The 25,751-nt window shown below is 31.0% G+C and overlaps 4 protein-coding genes and 1 non-coding gene across 5 annotated transcripts; all 5 read right to left on the minus strand.

Annotated features, from left to right (window-relative positions):
- Nucleotides 1–1,108: 1,108 nt before the first annotated feature.
- LOC101207489 (heavy metal-associated isoprenylated plant protein 21) lies at nucleotides 1,109–2,340 on the minus strand. Its single transcript, XM_004140692.3, has 3 exons — nucleotides 2,199–2,340; nucleotides 2,021–2,096; nucleotides 1,109–1,682 (listed from the first exon to the last, which is right to left on the minus strand). The coding sequence occupies exons 1-3, from the start codon at nucleotides 2,337–2,339 to the stop codon at nucleotides 1,396–1,398; spliced, it is 504 nt and encodes a 167-aa protein (XP_004140740.2). The 5' UTR covers nucleotide 2,340; the 3' UTR covers nucleotides 1,109–1,395.
- A 1,328-nt stretch (nucleotides 2,341–3,668) lies between these two features.
- LOC101207238 (methionyl-tRNA formyltransferase) lies at nucleotides 3,669–10,068 on the minus strand. Its single transcript, XM_004140691.3, has 11 exons — nucleotides 9,898–10,068; nucleotides 9,756–9,818; nucleotides 8,789–8,923; nucleotides 7,958–8,060; nucleotides 7,705–7,775; nucleotides 7,512–7,616; nucleotides 7,128–7,161; nucleotides 5,538–5,638; nucleotides 5,246–5,305; nucleotides 4,986–5,189; nucleotides 3,669–4,006 (listed from the first exon to the last, which is right to left on the minus strand). Exons 1-11 carry the CDS (start codon nucleotides 10,003–10,005, stop codon nucleotides 3,884–3,886), a joined length of 1,107 nt encoding a protein of 368 aa, XP_004140739.1. The 5' UTR covers nucleotides 10,006–10,068; the 3' UTR covers nucleotides 3,669–3,883.
- A 3,838-nt stretch (nucleotides 10,069–13,906) lies between these two features.
- On the minus strand, nucleotides 13,907–15,614 carry LOC101206998 (E3 ubiquitin-protein ligase SINA-like 10). Its single transcript, XM_004140690.3, has 2 exons — nucleotides 15,334–15,614; nucleotides 13,907–14,803 (listed from the first exon to the last, which is right to left on the minus strand). The coding sequence occupies exons 1-2, from the start codon at nucleotides 15,487–15,489 to the stop codon at nucleotides 14,150–14,152; spliced, it is 810 nt and encodes a 269-aa protein (XP_004140738.2). The 5' UTR covers nucleotides 15,490–15,614; the 3' UTR covers nucleotides 13,907–14,149.
- A 228-nt stretch (nucleotides 15,615–15,842) lies between these two features.
- On the minus strand, nucleotides 15,843–15,914 carry TRNAQ-CUG. Its single transcript has one exon. It is a non-coding gene; the product is annotated as a tRNA-Gln (tRNA).
- Nucleotides 15,915–23,438: 7,524 nt separating this feature from the next.
- On the minus strand, nucleotides 23,439–25,470 carry LOC105435091 (glycosyl hydrolase 5 family protein). Its single transcript, XM_031883222.1, has 3 exons — nucleotides 24,892–25,470; nucleotides 23,990–24,587; nucleotides 23,439–23,869 (listed from the first exon to the last, which is right to left on the minus strand). The coding sequence occupies exons 1-3, from the start codon at nucleotides 25,468–25,470 to the stop codon at nucleotides 23,439–23,441; spliced, it is 1,608 nt and encodes a 535-aa protein (XP_031739082.1).
- Nucleotides 25,471–25,751: the final 281 nt, after the last annotated feature.

Genomic DNA, 25,751 nt, shown 5'->3' on the forward strand with positions numbered 1-25,751 from the left:
GTTTTAAAAAAAAAAAATTGGAAGAAATGAGTGTTTTTAAAATTATCTCCGTAAAAGGATGAAGTTTTTTTTGGCATTTTGTGAGTGGGTCCCAGATTGATATGTGCATCATTCGAGGGCACTCGTTTTTATTTAGAATTTTTGTTTAAATTTTTGCTAATGTACTCGTATTTTGGGATTTCCAAATTAAATTGATTGAATTGAGTAATGGTTTTGTAAAATCTTTTGCTGCCATAGGGCTTTTATCCCTTCACTATGTGCATCTTTCGGGAGCACTAGATTGATATGTGCATCATTCGAGGGCACTAGACTGATTGCGTGCATCCTACAGGATCATGAGATTGTTATAATGTAGGATACCTCCCAATAGGAAGTTAACATTTTTACTCCTAACGGGACCAACTATAGTGACCCTCTTACTGAGTATACTTTTATACTCACTCTTTTCATGTTTAAATTTTTCAAACAAAAGTAATACGAGAGGTAAACCGACGAGGGATAGGAAGGACTCGTGATCACCATATGGAAACCTAGTTTTCAAAATTTGCTTCCGCTTAAGGTCTTAAATGTTTTTAAATTTTATGATTAAACAAAGTTTTGTGATTAGAACAACTACTTGTTTGTTAGTGATTTTATAAATGGTACTTTTGTATTTTTATTTTATTTGAAATAGAGTCCGAATAAAATTAATTTTTTTGATGTCTATTTGATTTTTTTCACATATTTTACGAACATTTACATTTAAACATTATGTTAAAGTAAGGACCTCAACTTAGATAAAAAAAAGTCGGGTCGTTACAAAACCAAACCTTTTAATTGATCTTTCTTCAATAACGTTGATTAATTTTAAATATAATACGCATGTATTTTAACTATTGATCATAATATATAATATTAGAATGAGTTGCCTATGTTAATCATTATTTATTGAAAGTATAATTCAACACATAATGGAGATTTATATTTACTTAAGTGTACCGATTTTGATTTTAAAAAAGAGTTCGAATATTGTAACAATCTACTTTGATGTCCCTTCAATAGAGTCTAAACCGAAGAAAAATTAAAATTTGAAATAAATGCATGATATATTCCTTCACATTTACACAAGTAATGAACAACCAATACCTTTTTCATTAATCGCATTATTTCATTTCATACACACGAACACTAGAAAAACAATTTTACATAAAGAGATAAAAAGATGGATTTAATTTCATCAACTCAGTTAACAAAATCCCTATGAGTTGATTTCTTTAAAGTTGATCTCACTAAAGTGATTCAAATTTTTTATCTCCACTCTAAAGGTTACGTTCAACAAAAAGGATTGCATGAGATCTCGATGGAGATCAAGCACGAAAGAGAGACAGAAAAAAGGTGATCATAAATTAAAGTTTGCTACATGATGGAACAAGCATGAACGTTGTCATCACTAAAAAAAGAGACGTAGTTTTCTTCATGGGGAGTTGGAAAAGCTTGAACAACATTTCTAACAAAGCCAGAAGGAGCTTTCTTATCATAAGCACCAAAAGCATAAGGATGATGAACAAGATGTTGAGGAATGTAAGGCCAAAATTCAGCTCTTTTTCCAGTGCTTTTTACTCTTTTTAGCACTTTGTTTGCATCAACATTACCAATAACCCTCACTCTATGTTGCTTTCTCATCACTTCAACTGACTTTACTCCTGCAAAAATTTATTTATTTTTTTCACTCACATTTTTTTTCAATTTCATCTCTAAACATTTTAAACGTTAGTAGTTAATTGAAAAAATGATGATATAACGTTAAAAACAAATTATATATATATTTTGTACTAATTCTTTGGGATAATGACGATGACGTTAATACATTCATTATAAAAGTTGAAACTTACTCATTTGTTCGAAATGTTATAGAAGAAAAAACTCTTTTAAAACTTTCTATTTGTAACAATTAGTATGTATAAGAACTAGATAACAATTAGTATGTATAAGAACTAGATTTAAAGCGAGGCACGAGATAGTTGAAGGAGTAAAGATAGACCTTTCATGGAAGTGACAGCATTTCTAACTCTTCTTTCACATCCATCACAGTCCATCTTCACTTTGATCTCAACTGTCTAAAAAGAACACATAACCTAAATTACAAAAACATTAAGAAAACCCATTGGGGAAAACTTCTTCACAAGATATAAAAATAAGGATTAAATTACTTTTAGTACCTGCATTGGTTTGTGTTTGGTTCTTGTTGGTGTGACAATGCAAAAATTGGAAAAATAATCAAGAGCTCCCATTTCTTCTCCTTTCTTTCTTATTCCCACAAAGCAAAAACCAAAGAAATAAATAAAAGAGAGATGAAGCATTCATTACAAACTTTTGGCTCATATATAAGAGAGGTACCATTATAGTTTAATTAATTTAATTAAAAGAGGTGGGGCATGCCATTTTAATATTAGGGTTTAAGATTAAAGATAAGCACAGAAGCAATCATTTGTGTGTAGAAAATATATAGAAAATATATAGCTATACGTCGAGAGAGATTGAGATAAAGGTAAAACGACTAGAGTCTGTTCGATTTAACTTTTTAAGTATTTAATATTTTTTTAAAAAAATGAAGTATTTGACGATAACTCAAAATAACTTTTCAAACATTTTCATATTTTGATGAGTGTATTTTAAACTGCTTTTATATAAAAAAAAACTTTTAAATAAAAATGATTTATTTAAAAAAAATAGCTTTTTTTTCAATCAATCCAAACAAATCTTTAGATGTTTTATAACCTAAGAAAATTGGTAATTTTAATCTTGACATTTTAATATCATTAAATTGAACGTAGAGTTGAATACATCATGAAAGTAATTGGCCATTATTCATACAAAGTTACTATAAAACTAAAGGAAATAGAAGAAGGAAAAGGGATGAGGAGAGAAAAGCCATCAATGAAATGTAGGGGGAAATGAAAAAAATAGACTAATGTTTCAATTAGGAAAGTTTGGGGGATTAAATTTTATAGCTGAGATTTAAAGTTATGGGTCCTTTTATACCTAAAAATTCTTGATATATTCTTATCTAATTTTCTGGTATGGATGCTTTCGATTCCACATATTCTTCTCTCAAATTTGAGGATCAGCCTCACCAAATTAACAACCAACATGTTAAAAGAATTAACAACCAACATGTTAAAAGTACAGATTCTAATACCATTATTAAAAGTTTATACCCATTTAATTCGACACCAAATAATGAAATATATAAAAAGAGAGGAAGAAAAGAAAATTAACTTTTACTTGTAAAGTAAAACTTGCCAAAATCAACTTTTATTAAACTAACTTTTATATTAAAGTTTAATGCATCAAATTAATTGCAACTCAAACCAAACCTTACGTGATAATGTAACCTTTGGGACGAGTTGGGTACCTTTGGGACGAGTTGGGTTAGGAAGATTATTTTAACCAATCCAATTTTTTGGGTTGGTCAAATTAACAACCCAAATAATCCAAATTTAAAGTTGAGTGAATTTTTATTGAAGTTTATGCCTTGTTTTTTAAGGCAAAATTTAACTATACTTGACCCGGGTAAAAACATTGCAACAGTTGTCTAAGTTTTTTATTTCATTTTTTTTCTTCTAACATAAAATCATGAATGCCTATAGTTATAGATATTGATAGAGATAGAATAGTAGTCATTAGAATACGGAAAGTTCGATATTTTCGTATTCTATTTTAAAAGAGAGAAATAACTCAAAAGAGATCACTTTTAGATCAATCAACATTCTGAAAATGTTAACAAATGAGAAAACAAAATAATTCTATGTATGATGCAGAAAATTGCATCGGATTACATCTAAATACCACAACATGTGCAATGGATGAACAAATCCCTTCACCTAGACTCAACATCTAAATATCATGACAACACGCGCAAGAAATGTTTGCTTGCATCAAATTTCTTCAACTTTTTACCTTGCATGCCATTCCAAAAGGCGCTTGCGCTAATGACCTTCTTTCCAGGTAATTGAACTTCCAATACCTGGTCAAATTACCAAAGAACCATAATGAAAATGCAGCCTAACCATGTTTGTGCACAGTGGTAGTAATTCAACTTTATGCTAGGTCAAAAATATGTGATGGTATATGTTTTAAAGAACAAGTGAAAAGATGTAATATTGTTAACAAAGTGACAAATGGAGGTGATCTTCGGGTGCAAGAAAATGTACAACATTTGGTGGAACTTTCAAGAAAAAGCAAAGAAATTGTGAAGATTTATGCCATAAAGGCAACCTTATGCAATTTATGGTTGGAAATTAAACAAATAATAAGATTTTGAGGATGCTGCTAAAGTATGTCTTCTTGGTAATGTGTTTAAATTTTGATTAGTCTTGGGTGGATGTCTTTAGATAAAAAATTTATACTTTATTCATTTTCAATGATTTCTTCAAATTGAGAAGCTCTTTTGTAATTAAGGAACTGTGGGTAGGTTGTGAAACTTGTATCTTAGGCGGTTTGTAAGGGCTTGATGTGAATTTTTGTGAATTTCTAGCAACTTCCTAACATTTTGAAAGTTCTATCTAGTTGACATAAGAAAATGCAACTGATCTAAAACAAAATCTAAATAAGATTTGAAGCACAAACACGAACAATATATATAAGGTACAAACCATAAGAGAAACCCAAATTGGTTAAAAACTTTCCAAAGATATGTCCAAATTGTATCCAACCGTGTCCAAAATTAAGGGAAAAAAAATATTTTTTTCAAACACATCTAAGAATGTCGGACACGTTTCCAACCTCGACTATACTCATAAAGAAACTACTATGGTATTAAATTTTTAAGTAAAATGGATATCTTGGCTTGAAGCCTTGAACCCAATCTCTCTAAACCCTTTATTATTTACATGACTCTTGACTCTTAAAGACGGTTAGGTTAATCAATATGGATAATGCTATACTTCTATTGTATGCAACACCAACTTCAGCATAATATAAATAGGCAACAATATGGAACCAACCTCAAGTGACGTGTGCCCTCCACATGGGAACACCAAAGCGTCCTTGACAAAGCGGATCTCGTCTGCTTGAGTCTCCTGACTACTACAATTGACGTTTAGCCTTGTAGTAATGATTTTAAATTCTAGGATATCGTCATGACCACTTTTCTCATCAACAACAACAATCTTAGCTCGTGTTCCAGGCCATCCTGCAAATGCACGAACCTAGAAGGGATGCATGTTTTAACTGCAAAATTGAACAAAAAGAAGAGTAAAATTACCTTGTTGTGTAGGACATATGCCTCTTGATCAAATGATAGCCATGCCTCATCGGGAGCAATCTGCAGAAGTCAATACTCGGTTCATGGATGTCTACTTCTTGCTTCACTTTATTGTACAACGAAATAATGTTAACTAATTATAAGAGAATGAGTTAGAAATTTTATTTACGTCAATATGAATGATTAGATGACTAATTATTTTGTTGTTCTTCCAGTCTAAAGCATACCAACCAAAATTACTTTCCCTTTATTTGAATGTACATTTATCATAGAAGACCTCAACCAAGGGTACCTTTGGAGCTTTGGTAGCTTTAGATTCATCTTGAGGCTGCGCCTTCTTTTCGGCAGATCCATCAAGTATAGAAGGAAGTTCCCGAATCAAGAGTTTAGAGCCTGGAAGAGAGTGGACAGTAAGCAGATTAGAAGCTTCATTTGTCTCACAGTTTCCAGTTTTACACTTTGGTCCTCTAGAGTGCTACTTAAGCCGTGTCAAGATACTACAACTAAAACCATCCATGTAATATTAAAGGTCTAAAAGTATAACTTTCTTTTGATAATTATTTCTCAACTCTAATTTATTGGCAGACAAGCACTATCCCATTCTTCTTATAGGAGATGATCATTAGATATGTTTAGATTAACTTTTCAACTGTACAATTTTGAAAATAAGTCATTTTATGAAAAATTGAAGTGTTCGGAAACCACGTAAAATAGATTTGAAGTGTATTTTAACTAAATTTTATCAATCCAAACAGACCTTCTTGGTATGTTTTCAGTTAGCTATAGCTCTATCAAAATACTTGATTGCCTCCTGGCCTCTTGGAAAAGGAGGTTGCTTTGCCACCCCAACTTCCACACACTAACCCCCTTGTTCTATTTGCCCACTTGCAGCATTTATTTTCCGAGTGCTCATTCGCTCATTCCTGTTGGTGGAGTTTACTTTCATATTTTGGTTTGCAATGTAATGTAGAACCAAGCGATAGACTTTTATTCAAATGATCAAATCTAGTGAATACAAGGGAGGGGCTCTCTATTTATAGATAATTAAATGGGGATAGGTTAACTAATTTTGAATTTACTAAATTACACAAATCCTATTACATTACAATGGGTCTTTGAAGCTCCTTTATGAGAACATTCTTCAAGTACTGGCCGGTCCTTCATTATCATCCAAATCTCAAATTTTATGGACCAACGCATTTAAAACTCTTCTATCAGAGTTATGGTTTGACGTAATCAAAGGGTATTCCATGACAAATCATTAGTTCAGTTAGATCGGTTGGGTTCAGCTTGACTTGTCACCCCATTATGGTGTTCTCTTTCCGAAGCTTTTGTTAATTATCTACGCAGTTTAGTTATTGTAATTTTTTTTCATTTTTTGGTATCTTCTCTGTTACAGTATCTTGTATGTTTAGCATTAGACTATTTATTTTATCAATGAAAATCTTTGTTGCTTTTAAAAAATAATTAAAAAAATGATAGGTTTGGTTAGTGGGGTCTGATGTTTTAATGCTTCCTTTTACCCGTTTTTTAATTACCATCACTTCGAGCTCCTTTTAGTAAATTTTCAGTGCTCTTTATTCCCCTTATCCACAGTCCTTCTCTTGTACCTTTTATTTGTTAAAAAGAGAAAAAAACTAGGTCATTTTAGATTGTAACAGAAGCGCACATATATATTTAAGTTGACGACTTCAAAAGCTACAAATTTATGGTATTGTGATTTAAGTTATCTAATAAAATGAATAATTAGAAATCAGCGCCACTCTTCACAAGACAGAAGAAACTAAGAAGTTACGATACGCTAAAAAAATAACGAGAAAAGACAGAATAAAAGGAAGCATCAAGGTCAAGGGAAGTTCATGACAGACACAGAATGCCCCACCTTCTAAAAATAGCAATGCAAGTAAATCGGGTGCCTGCTAGCAAATTGAATAGGAGGTTAGTGAAGAAAGGATGAATGAACCCTCCACCTTCAAGAGTTCAAAGGTAAAATGAACAAAATGCAAGTTTGCAGATGATGTATAACTGTGCAGAATAAGACATGAAACAAGTAGTTGAATTCATAAAAACCTCTGTATTGGGAATAAAGTGGAAAAAAATTGCACTTCTAATAGTTGACTCCATCTCAATTGTATTCTGATTATAATTTATTAGTGAACCGTGTGATGGATTTTTCAGATACCAACCACTAGTGCTTTACAGGAATCAATAATCAAGAAATGCATGTCATGTTGCATAAACTGTAAACTAATAGTTACAGGTGCACCTTGATATGCTCATTGACTTCAAATTTTTCAGAAGCAATGATGGGTCCAGCATCCAATGCACGAACTGTGAATGCTAGTGATACGCCAGTCTCCTTAACACCATCCTAAAAGCAGGGGCAAAAATCATATTACTATTTGAAGGTATGGAAAAAATTGAACACTTGATATCAATAGCTTATAAGCATAAGCAACCTGCAATGCCCTCTGAACAGGGGCAGCACCGCGATATAATGGCAATAGACTTGGGTGAATATTGACCGTCCCTGAGGGATCATAATTACAAGAGAAATTAATTGAATAACTCCAGGAGGGAAAACGACACCCTCCCAAATTTGACCAGGTTTTCTGTCCACCTCATGAAAGATTTTTCTGCTTCCTTCTAGTTCTGGCTATGTTTCCAACAATTGTTTTTTACTTTGAATATCATCAGAAATAAATGGCTTACCCAATGCTGGAATGTTGAGAAATTTGGTCGGTAAGATATTTCCATATGCTGCTGTAATACATAGTTCAGGTTCCAAAACCTTCAAGGTGCTCAAGAACATGTCCTGAAGGAAAATAAGAAGAAACAAGCATTATAATTTCTACAAGACTTATTATCTTTTATGAATATGCTTCAATTATTGAAATTGTATTGCATTTACTTTTTCTCCTTTGTGGAGCTTTGTATCTTTTGAGCATTAGTCTCTCTTTTCATTTAATCAATAAAAGTTGTCTCCAGTTAAAAAGATATAATTTCTACTGTAACATTAAGAATTTTCCATCAAAGTGAGTATTACAGAAGTTTGAAAAGTCCCACATCAATATTATTGTAATTAAGTTTAAGAACTTAACACCAATGATCATTAAAAAAAAAAGTAAGAATATCTCAAAAATGTCTTGTGAAAAATAAGAATTAGGCTCATTTGTGAGTATTACGGTTGCACAAAGTGATCACTAAGACAAGTTCAATAAAAAAGTAGAAAGTAAATCTCTCTACCACAAATAGAAGGAATAGAAACAAGCAATAACCAGTGCAAAATTAATTACCATCCATCACAACTTTTAGACTCCACAAATACCACAGATTTATCATGCACTTACAAAATAAACATAGAAGGTTCTTCATTGGAAGAAATAAACTTGATGCCCAATGTTGTAGAAGTACGCCTCATACACTCTCACAGCATGCTTATAATTTAGAAATTTCCACATTCTTAAAATTCAGTTGTTTCTATCACCATAGCAAGCAGAATCAAATCCTTAAGCCTTCACCTCAAAAAAAAGGTAACACTACCTCTCCAGCTTTTTCAGGCGTAAGAATAAGGTCAGAAGAGAAGCCTTTATCAAGGGCATATTGTGCAACTGGAGAAGGCATCAGCTTTCTCCCCCTATCCCTTCTAGAAGGTGGTTGAGTAACAATAGCTGCAATCTAAACAATTTAGCATTAGTCATCGTATAAACACATTTCTGCAATCTAACATCGTATCACAACTTATTCCATGTTACAAGAAACCATTGTTAATAAGGTATGGTTGTTTTCTTAGAAATGTTAATAAGGTAATGATAAGATTGAAAATTTGGTATTAGATCACAAAATTCACCTTCTAGGTGAGTAGAAGAGGATAGGGTCTTTATAAAGAAATTAGAAACACAGTGGAAGGCTATTCTTCCTATAAGTGGCTTACGCTAGAAATTCTAAAATTTTCGCTCAAAGGACAGTAATACTCATAAATTCTACCGACTCCATACCTTCAAGTTCAATGATAAGCTTTCAACAGTTAATAAAAACAGTGATTAATGTCAAAACAGAATGGCAATTTGACTGATGTTGATTATCACTGCAGATAACCTTCACATAACCAATGCAATAGATTCACGTATAGCCTATGGGAGCTTAATGGAAATCCCTCGGCATTGATTCTAAAAGAAGACTGAAAAGAGCGCCCACCAATCCAGGTATTGAGTTATAGTTCTTAATTGGGTTTGTCCCGTGTTCAAATACTGATCGGAGATTTTATAGTTAGAAATAGTTCAAAACATGAAATAGGTTGTTGTGATTTCTGACATAGTTCTAAATGAAACAAGTTACAATCATTTCCTATACAACTTCCTCCAGCCCCCATTCTTCTTCTCTAAATTCATATTAACAATTATACTAAACACGAACATAGTAAGAAACTGGGGAGCGGCAATCGGGCAAAACCAAACTCACATCAATCATACACAAGAGTGAAGTGAAGAGGTAAGAGCTTAATGGATACCTCAAAAGCTGCATCTGCGAGAGAAGATGCATTAAGAAGAGCATCAAGAACTACGGTTGAGACCTAAGAAAAAGGCATTTCTTCTATTAAGCAACGGAATGAGAAAACCAACTACCAAAAAGTGTAAAGAAAAATGGAGAACCTGAGGAGAACCCAGGAAAACGAGGGGCTTCTTCTTGGAGAAAACTGAAGAAGGAGAAGATGGAGAGTGAAAACAGGAAAAGCGACGAAACATGAGCGAGGAAGTCATTGATATTGTTTAGTGTTCTTCAGTGGTGGATTCGGGCTCCTTCCGCCTCGTTTTTATCCATTGCTGAACTAGTAAACGAGAAGGAAATTCAAAACGAAAATAGTTTTTTTTTGCCGTAATTTTACAAATAGAAATAAATTAAAATATTTATCGACTATAATAAAATTTTCAGATTCAGTCATAGTTATTTTTATGGATGATTATCAATGTCACTAATAGAAATATATCACTCATTATCAAATGTTTGTTATGGATAGAATTTAAATTTTTGATTTTATCAAATTTGCTATTTTTGATAATTTTTTAATAATAATTTTATGGTTGTTATTTTTAATGGAGAGGATTTGTGATCCAGAACACGTCATATGACCGTTGAGATTTTATCGTATTAAAGATGGGCATTGTCAATCTCAAATGTGATAAGTTATAAAAATGCGGTAGTGCACAATGAAATAATTTGACATAATTAGAAGGTTATACTACATATTGTGAAGAGCGGGTCATCAATCATAAAAGTGTATGTGAAAATGTCACTTGTACAAAATAATTAGTTGAGATAAATTCATCCTTCACAAAGAAAATATGGATCATTAAGCCAAGACCCGAATATTGAGAGGACTCTTCTCACCAAACAAACAATTGTCAGCTAAGAAACAAAAAAAGATCATTAAATCCTATTTTTCCTATTTAGTTTCATTAAACCAAAATAAGATATAATTCTAATCCATGTGATATTAGGTCAATTTAATTTTAAATAATTTAAAATTAAATTAAATTAACTCTAAGTTCCTATGTTTTGCATGAAGTTTATAATATGCATATTATGGTTTAATTAATTAAAATCAAATTATAATAAATAATAAATCATGTAACATGCAAAACATTACATTAATATAGCAATTATATTAAACTTTGGATGTAATATGCTCTATGCAAATTGATTTTCATCTTAATTAATATAACACTTATATTAAAAAAATATATGAAAATCAAGCAAACATAAGTCATTCATTTAAATACAACAAATTACATTTAACTAAGTAATGTCATGCATCATGCTTATCCCATTTCATATATTTATAATATCAACATATTTTATATAACTCATGAAACTTATAATTGAGGGGATAAAAGTCCATGTCAATGGAAGATTTTTCAGAATCATTCCTCAAATTAATTTGGAAATCATAAAATACGAGTAGATTGGTAAAAATAATTAAGAAATTAGTTTTCTTACCAAGACTTAAAAGCTTTCTAATTATAGATTAGATATATTTGAATCTACAAAATAAATCTCCAAATTGAGATACCACTAGATGAGATTGATTTGTGAGAACCAATTGTGATGAGAAAAATGTTTAGGGAGAAATTATTTTTCTTAATTGATTGATTAAATAAAACTGTTTTCTTCTACATATTTATAACTCTCTAGAATAAGACAGAAGGATGAGATTCTATTAATTTAAAAAAAAATAAATTAATAGAAATTTCAAATCTACTCATTAATTAACCATTAATCAATTAGTTAATAATTAATTAAATCATATTTTAATTAATACTTTATTTAAAGAATATCTCTCCAATATCTTATAATTTTATATTAATTAAATTAAATTAAATTAAATAAAACTATTAATTAATTCTCCAATTAATTAAGAGCTAAATTAAATATTTTATTTCTCATAAATTATATTTAATTTAAACTATATTTGAATCATATTCAAATATAAGTTTATTTCGTATTCAATAATTTTAATATGAATCCAATTCACATTAAATTAATATTGGAACTCATTCAAATATTTTACTTCTCATAAATTAATTTTTAATCATATCTAAAATTAAATTTATATAATAAAGTTTGATAACCTTTATATTATAATGTATCACTATACATGAAACTAATTCCTAAAGTAAATTTGAACATTTCAAATTACAACCAATATAAATAAATCTCATTACCTTTACGAGCTAGGAAGGAGACCTAATGGACTTAAATATCATAAACTACAACAATTTGAGATTAATTGGCTAAACACATCAACCACATTAATTAATATTTGTTAATTGTGTGTACACTCCACTAAAGACTCACAATTGAACTCTTCTCTCTGTAGATATATTTTTGTGTCCACGGATATAGGTAAATAACAGTAAGTTAGTCATTCACGAGTGTTCGTAACAGTAGTCTTATCTCTATACTATAGACCCTTTCTCAAACATTGATCCATGTATGTCTCTACGTACTGTTTAAGACTCATTAAACAGCTTAGGGTATTAGTTTATTGGATTTGGGTTATTAAGACAAAACTAATAATATAATTAATAACAATTATTACAATAATAACACTTTATTAACAACGATCAATGGATTATATTTACAATTTACGAGCTTTAGGACATAAATCCCAAAAGAAACAACTTTTTTAGATACTAAATTTTCACTCCTACCACTATCAATAATAACTTGACACACTTTACCGTGAACAATGCATCTTGTTGTGAAAAGAGAGTTTCTTTGAGGTATACGATTAGCTGTTGGAGTGAAAAGGATTTTGAACTACACAAGATAATTGATCTCCCTCGTCCGGTGTTGAAATTTCATAGATGTTATCATCTGAATCATCATCTTCTTGTCATTCTTCAATTGTTAAAGCTCTTCTTTGAGGGCCCTCATTGGATAGATGTCCTTAATAACCACACCGAAAACATTTACCAAAAGTACGACGATTATAAAGGCTGTCAACCTTCTTTTTACTAGTATTTACATCTGGTTTAGTGGCCAGATTTTTTTGGTGGAATGTCATCTTTCTTGACAAGCTGTGAAAGTATGGATGAGTTTCCTTATTGAAAGCATATAAATGAGTTAGTGGGGTTTTCTTTGTTGTTTGTCCCAACTGTTCTTTCTTTTATAGATTTTGGTATTCTTGCTCTTTTGAGTGACTTCAATCTTAGATGCAAAGGAAGTAGCATTTGAAAGAAAAGTGAGAAGATACATGTAAGTTGACAATATCCTTAATTTCATCCCGTAACCCATGAATAAATCTAGAAATTTGTTGGTGTCTGATTTCAGGAAGGTTGTTGCGAGCACCAAGTCTATAGAAAAAAAAATGCTAAAAAAGAGTAACTAAGTTGATTCGCATTTGTCTTATTCATATTCTCTTTACTTTTCTTACTATAGCTCACTTTCCAGCTTCGTCTCATTTTTTTTCGCTTTCTCGCTCTTAGCTCTACACTTAATTCATGTGGCATTGGAAACAACTCCACACATAGTTGGAGGAAGAAGAAACAACTCTACTCCGTTATGTAAAATCTTGGTGCTTTGTCCCAGGTTTGTCAGTTTTAAAACTAGGGATGATCTCGAGGCAACTTTGTCCCCGGTTTCAAAACCCTTTCCTTCTATTTTTCATTTCGATCCATTTTGTTTCAATTTCTTTTCTCAACCAACAAGAATGTGAAAAGTTTTCATAATTTTAGAGAATTATAAAGATTAAAAAAAAAAGCTAAAAAAGAGTAACTAAGTTGAGGGATGGGAATGACTACGAGGGTTGAGACGATTGGCAAAGGTGGTGGCGAGGCTTGAAGGAGACGTGCGACTCTGCAAGGCTGGGAGAAGATAAAATATGTTTAGGATTTATATATATTATATGCATAACCGGGTCTGGTCGGGTCACCTGACTCTTATTTGCACAACCTAAGACTCATACTAAGTTTTTTTTTTCTTCAATTTTCTAACCCAATCCAACACAATACAAAATTCCAACACAATACAAAATTTAAGCAACTTGGGTTGGATAATTCACGTTGATCTGTTTTTTTAACGCAGGATTATAAAACAAGGTCAAACTAACATTTTTTACACAATTCTTTTAAGGTTTAGATGTACGAAAAAGGATAAAACTAGGTCAAACTAACATTTTTTATTTTTTACACAATTCTTTTAAGGTTTAGGTGTACCAAAAATGATAATAGATACAAAATTATAAAAAAGATGTCCTAGGTATCTATCCAAGACAAAATATGATAATATGTACAAAAGTAGACACAAGTCCTTTGAAAAGATAAAAAAAAGCAGCCAGAAAGATTCAAAGTTCAATGAACCAAGAAGATCAGCAAACGTGCTATTGATTCACAGTTTTTGTCTTTAGTGTGCAGGCCAAATGCTAATCTCCAACATAGTCTGGGTGGAAGATCCAAAGTACTCGTTAGGAATCAAAAGTGATCCCTTGGAAGGAGGAACTTTTATCAAACCTTGGATCTCCTTTGCTATTGATTGTAAAGAAAGAACACTCCCCAGTGTTTTGGCTTTAATTTCATAACAGAACTTTTTCTCAGATGACAAAGGTCCAATCCGGTTCATAGTTACAGCATTCCCAAAAATTTCAAATGTGTAAGATAGGAAGAACAAAACTCCATCATTCTCTGCTTTAAGGATACGATGAGTATCACCATTGTTCAAGCATATAGTGAACCTCGTATTGTATGAGAAGATTTTGGCTGAGTCTTTGTGTTTTTTGGTGAAGTGTAAGCCCAACTGCTCTGTTGAACCAACAAAGGTGCAATTGTCCAAAGGGCATGAGCAGGGTTCATATCTGCATAAGGACTCATGGTCGTTTATCAGGTTCAAACCCATCACGGTTTTGCATCCGTATATTGCGTTTTGACATGGTAACTTGATTGATTCCAAAACCTTCTCAATTGCCCTGCAACGTATGTAGCCAATTGCTAAGGTGCAGCTAGGGCATTTATTCTGAGCTTTGGTGCAGCAGCTAGAGCAAGCAATATGCCCATTCTCACACTAATACATCCAACAACCAAAGTATATGTTATGAGATCAAATAAAATCATGAATATAAGAGACTATAAACCCAAATATAAACTTGATGTTCTTCTATATCTATACCTTCAAGTTCATGTTTCTAAACAGTGAAGAAAATCCAATAATCCATACAATTGAAAAGTTGAAGTTAAATCAAATAAACTGTCGTTTGATTCGAACATTTACTCAAGATAATATAAACAAGGTAAAGCAATTTTCTCCCATTGTCTAAGACTATTTACATCATAACTCCAGAATTTCCATAACAATCTATAATTACTTCCAATGGAAATGCATAGTCTAAACAATAAACTTCGAAAAGAGAAAATGAGAAAAGCTCAAAGAAAAGGGGATTTTAAAATCGTCAACAGCAACAACCACACACAAGCGAAACTACAGTATCCAAAGTAACAAAAACCAAAAAAGCTATGCGAGAAAAAACAAAGCATCAGTAGTATCCAGATGAACAATAAACACAATTTTAAAGGAGAAGAGAGTTTTAATGAGACCTGGAAAACAGGAATTGACAAGGGTTCGCAACAAATATAGCAATCGAGAATCTGCGGATCAGTAAATATGACGTTCAACGTCCCGTTCGTCCCTCTCCTACTAATGACGGAACTTCGCCTCTCACTTCCGCCGTCTGATGATCGAGAATCCTCCATTTTCCTTTTCCTTTTTCTTCAACTATAAAGAATCGTAAAATCAGTTCGCTTTTCGACTGTGAAAGAGGACTTGTTTTTTGTTCTTCATCAAATTCCTTCTTTTGTGACGAAAGGAAGGGGTTGATTCGTCCTTTGAATTTTTAAATTAATTTTTCTATTTCTTACGCTTAGTTTAACCATATATTAAATCTACAAATTTGATTTATTTCAAAATAATATTTGTGTTATATTATATATTTATGAAAATTAACCTGATGAAGTACATTTTAAATTCAGTAAAAAAATGTACCAGAAAAGATACGAAATAAGGGGAAAAAATCCCGGTGATAAGATATGAAATAAGGAAAAAAAAAAGGTCCCACCGAGATTTGAACTCGGGTTACTGGATTCAGAGTCCAATGTCCTAACCACTAGACCATGGGACCTCACGTTACATGAAATGACATTTTATCTTAAACTCATAGATAATGGAAAACTATTTCACACATTTGTACAAAAGTTTTTATTTTTTATTTTATTGTTTTTCATAATTCATTAATTTTAGTATTTAATTTTACCTATTTTTTTCATTCACAGTATATATCAATGTTATGAATATTATAAATTAAAGTTGAATATTATTAGGTAACAAATTCATCCACTAACATTCCCATCAATTTTCATAACTTTCTTGTCCCCTACTTATATTTGATTTTGTAAGAATTATTCTCACAACTCTATAAATAGAGGTTGTAGAGATATATAAACAACACAGTTGAGTTCAATTGCCTTCTCTTCTTCCTCTCTTTCCTATTCTTTTGGCGTATTGCTTGCTTGTTTTTTATTTTTATAACACGTTGTTAGTACGAGTCTCACCATTTTGAAGATTGTGTAAAAAATGGTTTTTATTTATGTTAAAGATTCAGATCCACTAGAATCTTCTCTATAGTTTTGAGGTATTTAGAATTTTGTTCAAGTATGGTGAGTATTTTAATTTTGGTGACTTTGCATATGTATGTATTTGGTGTATTTATCGTTTATCTTCTCACTACCATCATTCATCTTTCTTGAATTTAAACATATAAAGTGCAAAGAATGTGGGTATTCTACTTTAATCATATATGTAAGTTATGTATTTGCAAATTGATTGTTAAAATATATTTAATAATATATTTTACATTTGATTTTATCAAATTGTAAAACTCATCAAATATTTTTAAGAGAGAACCTTTTAGAACGGTTAGTTTGTATTAAGTGAATTAGGTTGTTTGTCTCCAAGTTTCTCAATCATATTAAACATATTTAGGCATATACTTGTTGGATTCCAGACCCCATTCTCTCCAAAATTTAGACTTTTAATTATCTTATTACATGTTGTATATGTGCATGGGTCTTCATCACAATATTTTTCGTTGAGGATAAGTATTTCATAAATTATGGATAAAATATCTATATATTGTTGAGGAATTAAATTTAATTAAACATGAATTTAGCTCAATTGACACTTGTATGTATTTGTAGACGAGAGGTCTCAGTTTCAAATCTCCACTACAACAACACCATTAGTTTATATTTTCATATACTTGAATATAATTGTTTTATATAGCAAAATTAATTAGGATATTTATATTCTTAATTGGATCACATTTTTTTACAAATATTGCGGTAGTGTTTATCTTTTATATGTTAAGATTATATAATGTTAATATTACTTTTCAAAATATGAGATTAAATATTCAATATTACTTTAATTTTATTTATTTGTCATGCTTGGGTTGAAACTTATTTGATGGTTGAATATTTAAATTATACTCATGTCAATTTTGTGAGTCTTGAAATTTTTTATGTAGTGATTATATATATTTTATTAAATTATTTTATGACACAGTTTATGAAAGATATATATAATAGTTAATTACTTCTTAAACCCAATTTTGATTTAACACACTTGAAGTTGCATAAATCAATTAGTGCTCATTGTTTTTGTCGTGCACTCGTAGTTGAACATGTCAAAACATTTTTGCTCTTGCAAATAACAATTTGAGAGAGAAAGTTTGAAACATTATATTAGATATTGAGCATATGTTTCTATTTTAAAAAGTTGGTAAATTTCGATCAAATAATTTAATAGAATTTCCCGAAGTGAATGTTACTTGATATAGAAGAAAGTGTTTACATGATTAGAACTATACATATTTATATAAGAATTTTATTTTTCAAATATATTTTGGAAAAGATATAATAATATTGTATTTAATAGTCTGTACTTGTCGTACGTTAAGAGTCTATTTGAAATTTTAAAATCCTTAACAATGAAAAGGAGAGCAATGTACGAAAGCAAACTTTGAAATGTTATTTATATCTCTCGAAGAGATCATAGTTTTTATTTTAAGCTTATAAATATGATATTATTTGGATATCAAAGATTACTTACAATCTCCCGAAGAGATTATTATTTTTACCCATTTATATATGGATGAAATATATAAATAAATGAATAAATACTAATGTGATTCTATTAACCTATGAATCACTAGACCAAATCAATCGAACAAATATTAGAGTGATTCGACTTTGGTTCTTAGTATTTATGTGCTATTCTAACTGGTTCGGCTCAATTCGAGCCCCAGCTTCTTGTAAATGGATATTTTTTCCATTGTTAAAAAATTATATTAATTGGCAAAGTATGATATTCTCTTAAAAAATAAAATAGTTTATTTTACTTTTAGGTTGTTACTTTATTTAAAGGCAAGTAATAACTAAAGGACCATGAAGTATGAAGAACACTATAGCTTTAATAGTCCAGTTTGGTGAATATCACATACTAATGAAGTGCTTTTAATTAGGCTCAGATAAAGAGATTTTATTAATATTCAAATAAAAATTATTTTGTAAACACACTATATTACAACACACACTATAATAATCTAGAAGAAACTCCCCTTATATTAGGACTCTTTTAGTAATTGATATCTACTAAAACAATCGAGTTCCTTTGATTTTGATGTTTGAATCTATTGAAGATTATTAGGCTTCCCTTGGATTCTATAATTGTATGTACTCAATTATCAAGGTCTTCTTTACAAGTTAATATGTCACATGCCCACATCTCTCTATTCTTTGTCACCTCATATTTTCTCAATACACCTCGTATTATCCCATCATGCATGCACCCACAAAGTAGTGGTAATCAGAGCCATTTATCATTCGAGAGTGTATTAGTTCTTTAAATCCAACATTAAGGTGAACAAAGTGGTACAACTATAAATCAAACCGAAGATGTTGTAGCAACCTTAATTTTCATCATTACAAAAAACTTTATAGTTTAGAGATCAGAGATCCTTTCAAATCTTACCTGTCAAAAACTTCAAGATTTTCAATGGTACAAAGATGCTTTCCTAAGCAAAGTTTTTACTCGAATAGATTGCAATAATCAATACTGGAAAGAAAATTTTCTTTCAGGATTACCAAAATTATTCGTTGAAAAAGTACGCCAAACTATTAGACAAACCTTTCAAGGAACAATCTCATTCGATAATTTAACTTATGATGAACTAATTAACTTTATCAATAATGAATGATTAGCTTTAAATAAGGATCTCTAATTAAAAGTGAAAATAAAAAATGAATTCCACAAACAACGACAAGAGCTTGGATCCTTTTGTGCCCAATATGGTTATGAAAATATACAAGCTCCTTTAGCACTAAAACAACCCAGGAAGTATAAGAAACTTCTTTTGAAGAAAACCTTACAGGTATCAAGGTTATTTTCAAAACAATCAAAATAAACAAAATTATAAATCTAGACCAAAGAAGAAATATAAAAACAACAGACCCACTAAAAAACAAAAAGAAATTATCTGTTACAAATGTAGACAAAAAGGACTTATAGCCCCTAACTATCCAATGGAAGGAAAAATTAATAATTTGGAAATAGAAGAAGATTTGAAAATCCAATTATTATATTTACAAAACGTATTGTTGAGTCATTTGTTTGACATGGCAGACTAGGACATGTTAATTTTAATTCTTTGCAAAGGCTAATTAATATGAACTTGATTCCAAAATTCACTTTTGACACAAATCATAGATGTGAGGTGTGTGTGGAATAAAAAATGACTAAAACATCTTTTCATTCAACTCAAAGAATTATCAAGCTTTTAGAGTTAATTCACAGTGATATTTGTGACTTGAAATTTGTGCAAACTAGAAGTGGAAAAAAATACTTTATTACTTTTATCGATGATAGCACAAGATATTGTTATGTGTATCTGCTAAAAAGCGAAGATGAGGCAATTGAAGTGTTTAAACTTTATAAAAAAGAGGTTGAAAATCAACTTAGCTCAAAAATTAAGGCAATAAGAAGTGATCGAGGTGGTGAATATGATCCTCCTTTTAAACAATTTTGTTCAGAACATGACATTATTCACCAAACTACTACTTCTTACTCACACCTTAATCCAATGAAATTGCTAAACGAAAAAACCGAACACTTAAGAAAATGATGAACACAATGCTTATAAGTTCAGGTTTACCTCAAAATTTGTGGGGAGAAACTTTATTGACAAAAAATTATTTATTAAACAGAATTCCTCATAAAAAGTCACAAAATATTCTTTATGAAAAGTGGAAAGGAAGAAAACCTTCCTACAAATTCTTAAAAGTGTGGGGGTGCCTAACAAAGGTTGCTGTGCCTAAACCTAAAATGGTTAAAATCGGACAAAAAATTATTGATTGCATATTCATTGGTTATGTCACTAACAGTTGTGCATACCGATTTATGGTTCATAAATAAGATATTTCAGATATACATGTTAATACAATCATGGAATCAAGGAATGCAACATTCTTTGAGAATGTTTTTCCTCATAAAATGTCTTGTGAAGCAAGGTTACAAAAACATTTATTTGATGCTATAACGAGTGAATCTTATAATAGATCAAATGTTGAGTTAACGAAGGATGAGGAACTCAGAAGAAGTAAAAGGATGAGGATCTCAAAATCATTTGGGCATGATATTTTTACTTATTTGTTAGAAAATGAATCTCTAACATTTAAAGAGACCATGTCCTCTCCTGAAGCTCCATATTGGGAAGAGGCTGTGAATACTGAAGTTAAGTCCATTATGCATAACCATATTTGGGAACTAATTGATCTTCCATTAGGAAATAATCCACTTGGTTGTAAATGGATTTTCAAATGAAAAATAAAGACCAGTAGGTCAATAGATAAATATAAGGCAAGACGTGTCGCCAAAGGTTACAAGCAACAAGAAGAACTTGACTATTTTGATACATACTCACCAATTACTCGAATTACTTCCATTCGCATGCTCATAGCAATATCAGCTTTGCATGGATTTGAGATACATCAGATGGATGTCAAGACGATATTTTTAAACGGTGAGTTAGATGAAGAGATCTACATTCAATCACCTGAAGGGTTTGTTTTTTTCGGTCAAGAAAAGAAAGTTTGCAAATTAATTAGGTCTCTTTATGGACTAAAACAAGCACCAAAACAATGACATGAAAAATTTGACAGTGTAATGATAGCCAATGGGTTTAAAATCAATGAATGTGACAAATGTGTATATTTCAAAAGCAACGAGAATGACCATGTCATTGTGTGCTTATATGTTGATGATATGCTAATTATATATAGGTAGCAATATCAACATTATTAAGGAAACCAAAAAAATGTTGGCTAAAAAATTTGAGATGAAAGACATGGGTGTTGCGCAGATGTTATTCTAGGTATCAAAATTTCTAGAACCCTACAAGAGTTAGTGCTATCTCAATCACATTATATTGATAAAATAGTGAAGAAATATACAAAACATGACATTGTGATTCCAAGGACCCCAATTGATGGTAGTCTCCATTCAAGTAAAAATAATGGAGATAGTATAGCACAATTAGAATACTCTCGCATCATTGGTAGTTTAATGTATATCATGAGTTATTGTACACGTCTTGATATAGCGTATGAGATAAGCAAGTTAAGTTGCTATACAAGTAATCCAGGTCATGATCATTGGAAAGTTATCTTGAGAATTTTGGGATACCTAAAGCATACTAAAAATTATGGATTACACTATACTCAATATCCTGCTGTACTTGAAGGCTATAGTGAAGCCAATTGGATATCGAGCACTAAAGGCTCCAAATCCACCAGTGGTTACATTTTTACCCTTGGAAGCGGTACTGTTTCTTGAAAATCTTTCAAACAAACATGTATAGCACGATCCACAATGGAATCTAAATTTATAGTTTTAGACAAGGTTGAAGAAGTAGCGTAATGACTTCGAATTTTTTTGGAAGATATTCCCAATTGGTCTAAACCAGTGCTTGCAATATGTATACATAGTGATAGCCAGACAACTATTGGAAAGGCACAAAATATTATGTATAATCGTAAGTCTCGACATATACGACAGAAACATAACACAATCAGACAACTACTCTCTAGTGGAATTATCACAATTAACTTTGTGAGGTCAAAAGATAATATAGCGGATCCACTTACTAAAGGCCTAACTAGGGAGTTGGTTGAAAATTTATGAAAAAGAATGGAATTAAAGCCTATAATATGAAGTTATCCAGAGAGGCAACCCAATCTAGTTGACTGGAGATCCCAAGATCTAGGTTCAACGAAAAAACCGATCTTTAAATAACACAACGAGCACAACATTAAAAGATTTTACCCATTCTACGAATGATGAGGTAGTGCCAGTATGGTTGTAGGGTAAGTTTTATGCTTTTAATGATTTATGTTAGTGATATTTATTAACAAAAGAACATACACATAAAATTGCATATTTATATAAAATTATTATTTGGGGGAATAAATATATTATTTCATGTTGGCAAATTCTTTTACACATTCTATATATAAAAAAAAAAATCTAATTTTTTTCACTAACTCTTAACTTCTTAAATTAACTCAACCCGTCAAAGTTCAATCTTAAGATCAGCGCGATTGAAGTATTAATTTTTTTGAACAAAGTAGCAAAGATTGAGAGATTAGTAGACATATCTAATGAATACCAACTAGGTTAACATATATTCCTTTAACGTCCTTCTTTAACCGTGATTTGAAACTCATTCAAGTTTTAATTTAAGTAAAATTTAAATAATTTGTTGAATTAGAGACGTGACACACTTGTTATTTGTGTGTAAATATGCAATATCTTGGCATTGTCCAAATTTTAAAGTAAATATAACCATTAAATGTACGTAACGACGTGCTTTGTCCAACTTCAAGACTTTGGATTTTTTATTTTTTTTTTCATTTTGTTGGCCAACATAAATAAGTAATGCTGCAAAACAAGATAAATTTCTAAACAAAAATAAAAAGATATAATGATAACAACAAACAACACAAATATATATAATATAGAGTAGATTTAGTAGTCAGTTACATTGGGGTAAAATGTTGATCAACACGATATCTTCTTGCTTTCTATTATTTACTTTGATTAAAATTTTGTAACTGAAATAAATTAGAATGACTCAAAGTTTGATCTTCTTCCAAATGCATGCCCTGACTAGCTCGTTTAACTTTGATGATTTCAAAAATTCAAAATTAATTTTTATTTGGATTAAGATAAATCTAAGAATTAAATGAACCATTATAGTTTCACGTGAGAATAACTTATATATCAAACCCTTTTTTTTTCTATCAGGTGAATTTTTCTTACTTAGCATTTTGCTTAGATTGAAATTGATCTACACATGTTTCGGTTGAATAATTTATTAATATTATAACTTATAAACTTTTTTTTTACTAAAATATATTATTCTCTAAACGTAATAGTAATATTAGTAGGTTTAATATAATTCTCTGGACAAAAGCATCTAAACTTCTTATTTGGCCTTCATGAAAAATGTTTGAATCATAAAATCGTTTAAATTGAAAGGGAGGATGTGTAACAAATTAAATAGACAGATAATTACAATTTTGGACATCAATTAACTGAGATGTACATTTGATGGTACAAGTGTAAACCATTGACTTTGTGGATCTCCTTGGCATTCAGAATCATTAGGACACATGCATTTGTTAGTCAAAATTTGATGGGAATGAGAAGCCCTTTGCAAACACAGGGCTTGTCCTTGTTCATCAACAGTGGCTAGTTGAAGCTTGGCATTTGAAGCATATTTCCATGCACTTTGTTGGCTTGAGCAGTCTTTAGATAGAATTGGAGGGAGTCCATCTCCTACAGCTTGTAAACACAATATAGAACCGGCCAACTTAATTGGAGTGTCATCTTGTTCGTGACTCCAACGATTAGATGTCTTGCAACTACTAACTCCTAATTGATACTTTTTGTTCATTCGCACGCATTCACCACTAAGAGGATGATACATTATGAATGATGTTGTAAGATTTGAGCTTGGATCTGTGTTAAAGAACAATTGTGTGATTCATCAGTGAGAAGAAAAAAAATGAATAAATCAAACTAACATTATTCTTAAAACACGAATTCAAATGTATGTATCACTTTTTAAAAGTTATGTACCTTGAAGTTTGGTTTGCATAAGCTGAAACTTCTGAAGGAATTTTGGGTTTTTGACATTTGTAAACTTAGAATCTAAGACGCCAAAGGTTTCTTCATCATTTTTCACACCTTCTCTATAGTAGTAGCTACCTTGCAACGCCCATAGGCCCCAATCAAAATCATTCTTAGTAAGATAGGTAAAAAAGCAACTCAAGAATCGATTTTGTCCCTCATTTACTCCCATTTGGTTGATCCCAAACTCACTCACAAAGAGAGGTATTGGGTTTTGTCCTCTCACAAGAAATCCAGCTCGGTCTTCAAATCCTTGGTTGACATTAGCACAAAACGTGTTCAATGGCTTTGATGTCCAATAATCACCCATGTTGTTTGTAAAGGAGTACAAGTGAGCTTCAAATACAAGCTTGTTGTCCAAATTGAAGCCCATTGACCTATTCTTCAAGAAGCTTAGATCGGTGTCATAACTTAGTCCAGAAACCACTACTAAAGCATTTGGGTTAATTTGGTGAACAAGTTTAGTTCCTTGGCTCATATATTGAAACCACATCTCCACATTTTGATTTGGTCCTCGTGGTTCGTTTCTCAAACTCATTGCCACTACCTTTGAATTTACATATAAATTATCATCTAATTTGTCAAAATATCATATAAAACATTTAATGATAAATTATAGGTTGAAATACAAATATTGCCCCTATATTTTAAGAGTTGTGTTATATATGAATTGAAGGGATTAAATTATTTATTGGTATAATTTTCTTTAATAATATAGATGTACTTAATTTATTTTCTAAAATATGTTAAATTAAGGGTTTTTTTTGTCTTTTTATTTATATGCTTCACCCGATTTTATAGTTTTATTTAGAAGTAATTTAATGAAAATAAAGTAAATAAATAAACCATACCTGAGGTTTGGTTTTTAGGCTTTGCGTTGCCAAACTAAGTCCTTGTAGCCATTCTTGGGAATTGAAATAGCGATCTCCAAAAAAACCATTTCCATCATCATTACTACAACACCATCTTGGTTGGCTTATATGATTATCAGAAACTACCATAACTCCATGTGCACCAAGGGAATCGACTACTGCTTCATAAGCCTCAACGACCTTCATGTTCAATATAGTAGGATTGTTTTGGGCTATACCTACTATGGCTTCTTTCAAATCAAAATTTTCAAAGGATTGCTTAACAGTCAAATTAGCATAGCGTGTGAACATGTGAATCGAGTAAGTCAAACGCACACAATTAAACCGCAACTTCACCACCATGGCTGCAATGTCATCAAGTGGCTTGAGATGAAGACCCTCTGCCACCATGGCTTGCATATGTCCCGGCCAATTTACACATATCAACTTCACACGTTGGCCAGTCGTTGCCTCAACTATCCATCTTCCATTTGTCGAGAGGGGCAATGAATAGGCCTCAAAAGTTAACAGCACAAAAACACAAGCTAAAGAGACGTTTTTCCACTGTTGTCCTGACATTTTGTCCTTGCTTTCAAAATGAATGAATACTCCCAAGTTAGCACAATATGACAAAAGATGCAGTTCTTCAATATTTATATAGCAGAAGAAATAATCCCACAGGGTGTATTAAAAAATGAAATAGCAACCAAGGATAAGAAGTTGTAACAAAAAAGTTGGGGATGAAATGTTATAATTGAAATTTAGTTTAAAGTCTAAATTAAGGATTATAGTTCAATAAAAAAAAATATTAGCTGACTTTATGTTTAGATTAATTAATATTTGACTTGGTAATGACTAGG

This window comes from Cucumis sativus, chromosome 3, assembly GCF_000004075.3.
Source record: "Cucumis sativus cultivar 9930 chromosome 3, Cucumber_9930_V3, whole genome shotgun sequence".
NCBI lineage: Eukaryota > Viridiplantae > Streptophyta > Magnoliopsida > Cucurbitales > Cucurbitaceae > Cucumis > Cucumis sativus.